The sequence below is a fragment of the Pinus tabuliformis genome, chromosome Q (assembly GCF_031772625.1).
Source record: "Pinus tabuliformis cultivar Carrire ecotype Pingquan chromosome Q, CPIR1, whole genome shotgun sequence".
In the NCBI taxonomy this organism is placed as follows: Eukaryota; Viridiplantae; Streptophyta; class Pinopsida; order Pinales; family Pinaceae; genus Pinus; species Pinus tabuliformis.
The window spans coordinates 378,734,845-378,742,483 of NC_142296.1; the positions used below are offsets into that span (position 1 = coordinate 378,734,845).

The window sequence follows — 7,639 nt, forward strand, 5'->3', positions numbered from 1 at the left end:
GGTAGATTATTCATTTCTTTTCTTGTCATAAATAACCTTTGAAAAAATTTGCTCATGAAATAGTAAAAATGTTGTAGTTTACAACTATATATTGTGAATATCATCAAGGATAAAATTTATGTCTAATTCCAAAAACAGGGTAACTGGTCTGATGAAATACCTACCTGGGAGAATTGAAGCACGAATGTACTTGCCTGCCCCAAACCGTAAATGTCAATATTTTCAAAAGTTTTTCATCATCCATGGATTGCAATTTGTAATATCGTTTTTATGGTATATGTTGAAAATACAACCAACTTAAAGTTCCTGATGAGGTTGGTGCACTAATTCTTAGGATTGTTGCGAGTATTCATTGTAAAAAAAATAGTGGAACAAAGTTAACAGTTCTGAAAAACCAAAAAGTTATAATCATATTAAACCTTTGTAAGCTAGATCATATATAATCTTGCCCAAATTTTATGCATGGTGGTACAAGCAGCTAGACACTCTGTCATGCATTAGAGCTGATGCTTTTAATCACTTATGCCAAGTTCTTTGCAACAAATGAAATAACAGATTGTCCTTTCAGCAAATAAATGTGAGCTGTGTTGGTAAGAAAAATGAATTATGCTCCATTTGATATGGATATGTATTCTTTGATGCTGATAGCGCATTTGGTGCAAAGTTAAACATGGTCTTTTTTTTATGTGCCAATTCTTACTACAAGCTACCGGCATTACCACCTACTTGTGCTACAAACAATCTAACAGAAGAAGTTTGAAGAGAAAGAAACTAAACTTCTGGCTACAAACAATCTCACAGAAGAAGTTTGAAGAGAAAGAAACTGGCAACAACCACTAATATTACAATGCATGAGTGGGAAGTGGGCACTATAAATAACCATTAGAATATTTAATGGATATATAACCATTTAGCCTTGGGTTTGGGATACGTTGGTTGTTGGTCTCTGGACCTACAAGTTCAGTGATCTGCAAAGAGAGACTACCGCAGTGGCCATGGGGGAGGTAAAATGTCTGCCTTCTACATTTAGATTCATATAGCTTTCATGGCTGCCTGGTTTTGGTTGAATATTTTTATTTTTCTATATTTGTTTCATCTTTTGCTTTGATGCAAGCTTAATTTGCTAAATTAAATGTATGCAGGTCCGAGATCCAACATATGTGCCTTTTCAAGGTTTAGGCAGAACACTCGGTAGCTCCAGCTCATCAGCTTCTGAGCTCAGTGCCCCTTCAACAGTACAGCCAACTACTGGTCGGCGTTCAGAAGGTCTCACAGTGGATGATTCTAAGCCATCTACATCTATTCAACTTCGCTTATCTGATGGGACACGCATGGTGGCTCGCTTCAATCACCATCACACAATTGCTGATATACGGGCATTCATTGATGCTGCAAGGCCTGGAAGTGCTACAACATATCAACTGCAAGCAATGGGTTTCCCTCCAAAGCCATTGAATGATCTGACGCAGACCATAGAAGAAGCAGGACTAATCAATTCTGTTGTAATACAGAAATTTTAGTTTGTTAGTCTCATTAAGGAAAACTTGAAGATTTTGACATAATGGCACATCATGATTAATATCTTGGTTATTAAATCCTTGTAAAGATTGGTGCTAAATTGTATGCGAATATGCAAATTGGTTTTGTTCATTTCCTGCATTGTCAACAAGTTGTTTCTCCCATCTGTGGAGCTGTAATCAATTTAAGACTGCTTTATTTCTGTCCCTAATGGTTACTCCATTATGCTATAGAATCCTTGAGAATAATCTTTTATAAGAAATTACAAATTACAGGCGCTAATGACTGCTGCCAGCTTCATGCGGTGTAAAGCTTCCACACAATCTATGCACAGCTGTTTTGGATCCCTAATCAGATCTGAAGCTGCGATTATCACCAGTGTCACTTTTTCCATATAACTCTGAAAGTGTATAGTTAGTGACTGCAAAAACCAGCACAACAACATCAACAATTCAATCAAATACTGATATTTATTAATAAACTGTATTCTCAGAATGGAATTTAGGAGAGCTTGATTACGTCAATCCTAATCACATGTGATTCACTAAGGGAGATATAAAATATACATTTAGTTGGCCATAAATTGGAGGACACAATGCCAAACATTATGGCTTGAAGGCTCGATCTAAGCGTCCAGGATTGGTTCAAGTGAACATATGCACTGATGGTGAAATCAGGCACTAAGTGTATGGGAACAACCAAATGCTTTGGGTGACAGCAATTAGAGAGATTGATGATTGATCAATCTAGGTGAAGTTTAATTATAACAGTATTTGAGATCAAAAGAGGGAAAACCCCAAGGCCAACATTCTCGCTTCGATCGAAGCATAAGTTGTGTAACTAAGTTATAGTGGCATGTCTGTTGTTAAAGTAGGGCAAGAATAGTACTACAAAACCTGCAACTCTCAGAAATACCATAACCCAGCCATTTTATAAATCACTGAGCTGAACTGTAATGCTTGATTCAGTTATGTAACATACTGCTGTAATGCACACACCCTGGGAGGCCTATGGACCTAAGTGAAGGTTGCATTGTCTTGTCAATCTGAATGTGAAAGAAGACTACTTGATCTAGAGTTGTTGTTGCAGAAAAAAACTTGACACTATCATGCCAAGAAAGCATACTAAGAACTTTGGCAACAAAGTATTGTGGACGCATTTCCAAAAATGAATCTTTGTATAACCTCTTATCCCTTGGCCATTAATATCTAACATACGCAAGGTATTGATCACCACCCACTACTACCTTTACATCTTTGATCTGAGGTTTTGGCAATGCATGCTTTCAAACCCCGGCCATTGAAAGAAAAGTGTAGGAAAATAGATTTTGGAACACAATCAATTGAAAAACTAATGGGCACCAAAGTAATATTGAACTAGAATAAAATAATGTACGGGAATATTTGCCCATTATGTCAAATAGAAGTGGTAAAGCAATGTATACCATTCTACATTAAATAGAAGTGGTAAAGCAATGTATACAATTCTACATTAGCAATTTTTTTATATTATTGTGTGTCCCAAATACAGTGATTACTTGATGTATATATAAAACCTAGCCTCTTTGTTGATATATTTTTGGTTTAATGAATGATTACACTAGGTGTTCTTTTAGTTATATGCACCCTTAATTACTATATACATAGGAATGGTCTCAAACATAACAGAATCAGACTTAGCGGTAACAACAACAGATCATGTCAAAGTCTAGCTTTTGCTTCTTCTACATCCTCTAGAGGAAGCAGAAGTCCAATGACAGCACCAAGGCCTTCTTTCTATAATGGAAAAACCATTTCTAGAGCCACTAAATTTTCACCGATGTTGTCAATATTATATTTTCTGGACAGTTGGCAATATTTTATCCGATACAATGTAATCCACAACTACTTCCACAATTGCTTGGCACTAATGTGAAAGATGACAATGATACAAAGGTGGTGTGTGGACCCTTTCATTACTAGGCATATAAGTCCTCTGACAAGGTTATATAGGATAAAAAATATTTATCCTCCAAACAAGCAAATACAAGATGTTGAGGATCCTTTGGACAACTTTGTATTGCAGCATTGCCCAAATCATCTCAAGCAAATCAAATTTTCTTCCCAAAGAATTTATGGGAGGACTTGCAATGTGCAGAAACTTCAGGCAGAAAAGCTATCCCAAAGGGGCTAGAAGGAAAAAACCTTGCTCGCGCATATGGAAACTCAAAGCAAGCTGGTGCCAAGCAAACAATTTGATATTAATCCCAGCACGTTAAAGTGGTCCAAGACTTGACTGTTGGCCATTAATATCTAACATACTCAAGGTATTGATCACCACCCACTACTACCTTTACATATTTGATCCGAGGTTTTGGCAATGTATGCTTTCAAACCCCATTCATTGAAAGAAAAGTGTAGCAAAATAGATTTAGGAACACAATCAATTGAAAAACTAATGGGCACCAAAGAAATATTGAACTGGAATAAAATAATGTACGAGAATATTTGCCCATTATGTCAAATAGAAGTGGTAAAGCAATGTATACAATTCTACATTTGAAATTTTGTTATAGTATTGTGTGTCCCAAATACAGTGATTACTTGGTGTATATATAAAACCTAGCCTCTTTGTTGATGTATTTTTGGTTTAATGAATGATTACACTAGGTGTTCTTTTAGTTATATGCACCCTTAATTGCTATATACATGGGAATGGTCTCAAACATAGCAGAATCAGACTTAGTGGTAACAACAATAGATGATGTCAAAGTCTAGCTTCTACTTCTTCTACATCCTCTAGAGGAAGCAGAAGTCAAATGACAGCTCCAAGGTCTTCTTTCTATAATGGAAAAACCATTTCTACAGCCATTAAATTTTCACCCATGTTGTCAATATTATATTTTCTAGATAGTTGGCAATATTTTAGCCTATACAATGTAATCCACAACTGCTTGGCACTAATGTGAAAGATGACAATGATACAAAGGTGGTGTCTGGACCCTTTCATTACTAGGCATATAAGTCCTCTGACAAAGTCATATAGGATAAAAAATCTTTATCCTCCAAACAAGCAAATACAGGATGTTGAGGATCCTTTGGACAACTTTGTATTGCAGCATTGCCCAAATCATCTCAAGCCAATCAAATTTTCTTCCCAGAGAATTTCTGGGAGGACTTGCAATGTGCAGAAGCTTCAGGAAGCAAATCTATCCGAAAGGGGCTAGAAGGAAAAAACCTTGCTTGCTCATATGGAAACTCAAATCAAATTGGTTCCAAGCAAACAATTTGATATTAATCCTAGCACGTTAAAGTGGTCCAAGACTTGCTTGTGGTCCTTAGACCCAATTTTGATATTAATCCCATCTAGAAACCCTGCTCCTAAAATATTTCTCTACACATATTTTATCAAAATAGGTGTGCTCTATGTTCAATATTTTTTCATCAATCTTAACAAAGACTGATATTTTTATCAAAATAGGTGTGCTCTATGTTCAATATTTTTTCATCAATCTTAACAAAGACTCTGATATTGTTGTCAAAGATTTGATTTGAAATATTTATCCCTCTCAAAGTTTGGTAGGGAAGATATTTGAACAGTATCCTACTGTCTCACCCCAATTATTTTCAACCCAGAGTCTAAGGGGTTTCTCACTGTAGTACCACTTTTGAATTGTTTTGATTAGCGCAGTTTCAACCTATTTTATTATAGTATCCACCACAAAAGCTTCCTCCATAAATACTTGTATTTTTTCTTTTCTTTGTCTCATGAAAGAAGCCAATTTCTTTCTCCTTTTCGTTTATTTATTTTATTTGGATTTCTGCACTTATACTGAAATTTGTTATTTGACAAGCTGAACAGGACAATAGGTTATTTGACAATCTAAACAGGACAATGTCCTTTTGGTGCCATCAACAAATTTCAATTTTCAAAATACGTTTTCCTTGTTCTGATAAAAAAAAAATGTCTTAGATGTAATACATGTCTATTGGATTTCTCTAGCTTTTATTCCCAGAAATTCTATTAAAGATTCAAAAACATTTTTTTAATTTCTTTGGCACAAAAATAAATGTTTGAGCTAAAAAAGTATCGCACTCAGTATAGATCTCTTCTTTTTGCAAAAATGATAAAACCATAATCGCAACAGAATTTAGTTCGCATAATTGAGGAAGAAGACAATTCTATACTTGTAATGGAGAAGAAAACTTCTTAATGGATCAGAAATAAAATAACCAGTTGCTAGATGTGGACAAACAAGTAAACTTGTTAAAAGATTTAGATATAAAATAACCAGTTGCTAGATGTGCACAAATGTACAAGTGGAAGAGAATTGCATACCTAGATAGATTATCCCATGTAATAGACAAGAAATTGTGATAAACAAGACACTATGCCAGTTATCAATTTAGGGCTTCAATAAATTATTTATGAAGCTTGTGAAATTGGGGAGAATCAGAGTATTATTGTTGAGCTTGATGATTATCCATAACCTACGGCTTGTCACCATCCATCCTGAGCTTCACCTCGCAGGCCTTGGCCTCAAAGAGGGATTGCAGCCTCGAAGTGTTGTACTTCCAGCAGAAAGGAAGCAGAAGGACACCACCTCCACAGGCATTTCCAGGCCGCTACCACCGAGGCCACTTACGAGCTTCGATTCATCGACGATGACCATGACCCTGACGGAGGCAACCTCCACCATCTTCTCTCATAGCAACGCACAATCGCGGCCCTAGGCGAGATTGAGCTCCAGGTCGACTTCGTCAGCGGCGAGATCAATGTTGGGGTGATCATCAAGCTCCTAGAGTGGGATGCCCAGAGGCGTGGCCTGCTCAGCAAGATTTAATAGCAAGATTTGATGCAACAGGAAAAACCTTGCGGAAAGAACATAAGAATCAGGGTATTATTGCTGAGCTTGATGATTATGCATAACCTGCAGCTTGTCACCGTCCATCCTGAGCTTTGCCTCGCAGCCCTTAGCGTGAAAGAGGGATTGCAGCCTCGAAGCGTTGTACTTCCAAACAGAAGGGAAGCAGAAGGACACCACCTCCACAGGCATTTCCAGGCCGCTACCACCGAGGCCACTGACGAGCTTCGATTCATCGACGATGACCATGACCTTGGCGAAGGTAGCCTCCACCATCTTCTCCAGAGCAACGCGCAACCACGGCCCTGGGCGAGATTGAGCTCTGGGTTGACTTCGTCGGCGGCGAGATCAATGTTGGGATGATCATCAAGCTCCTAGAGTGGGATGCCCAGAGACGTGGCCTGCTCAGCAAGATTTAACAGCAAGATTTGATGCAACAGGAAAAACCTTGCGGAAAGAACAGGAAAACCCTTGTGGAAAGAACATCATAAACTAACCTAAACTAATTATTAGGTTTTTTTTATCCTAATTATTTATCCAACGGTCTGGAACTTTTCAATCGTCTAACATAGGATCAAACAGTTCAGACAAGTACACGGTGACAATTAGGGGAGTTGATTTGAGAGGGAATGCCTTATGGCCTAATTATGAATTAATTGTTCTTTTTCCATTGCAATTGTTTCTATAACTATTGGAAGAAATGCAAGCGGCGGAGCATGTAGATTTACCCTGAATATTCGGTCTTGGAGGTTGAAAACTGATAAAACATGTTTAGTTATGTTATTTCAAATGGCCTTTTAAGTGCTAAATCTATTGCATAAAATAAAATTATTTCGATTAAATTATTATTATCAAATTATACATCAATATTGAGTAGTTTTTATTTTTGTTTAACGATACTATTTGTAGTGATAAGTCGATGAATAATTCAATTGATAATTTTTTTATTACTAAAATCGTGGGAAATGATCCATTACGTCTAACTCGAACCAACGCAGCCTTAATATCTAATAAGAAGCATCCATGATCAGAGAAACACGTGACTAGCTCTACCTCTTGGTTCACTACTAACTTTTCTCCATAGCTAACATGTGTCATAACAGTCATGTCTGCAAAAGAAAATTTGTGTTCTTGTTTCTATACATGCATTCCTTTGCATGACCTTTCTCCTGAAAGTGTTTGTATTTCAAATCAAACATGCAATGATATCATACAATGTATTTTATCCATATAATTTCATATCATTCAAAATGCATAAATTAAATCCTTAGCTAATTG

General features: G+C 36.7%; 1 protein-coding gene and 1 pseudogene across 1 annotated transcript; one reads left to right on the forward strand and one right to left on the reverse strand.

Moving 5' to 3' along the window:
* The first annotated feature begins 684 nt into the window (after positions 1 to 684).
* On the forward strand, positions 685 to 1,650 carry LOC149219755 (plant UBX domain-containing protein 4 pseudogene; annotated as a pseudogene).
* Positions 1,651 to 5,757: 4,107 nt separating this feature from the next.
* Positions 5,758 to 6,883, reverse strand: LOC149219756 (putative ribose-5-phosphate isomerase 3, chloroplastic). The gene is made up of 2 exons (XM_089384483.1): positions 6,428 to 6,883; positions 5,758 to 6,322 (listed from the first exon to the last, which is right to left on the reverse strand). The coding sequence occupies exons 1-2, from the start codon at positions 6,635 to 6,637 to the stop codon at positions 6,296 to 6,298; spliced, it is 237 nt and encodes a 78-aa protein (XP_089240609.1). The 5' UTR covers positions 6,638 to 6,883; the 3' UTR covers positions 5,758 to 6,295.
* Positions 6,884 to 7,639: the final 756 nt, after the last annotated feature.

Excerpts from the sequence above, each read along its gene's own strand:
- LOC149219756 (XM_089384483.1), bottom strand. The coding sequence starts at position 6,637 with ATGGTGGAGGCTACCTTCGCCAAGGTCATGGTCATCGTCGATGAATCG. Across the intron at positions 6,323-6,427 it reads TGGACGGTGACAAGCTGCAG|GCCACGCCTCTGGGCATCCC; the intron begins GTTATGCATAAT and ends CTTGCTGAGCAG.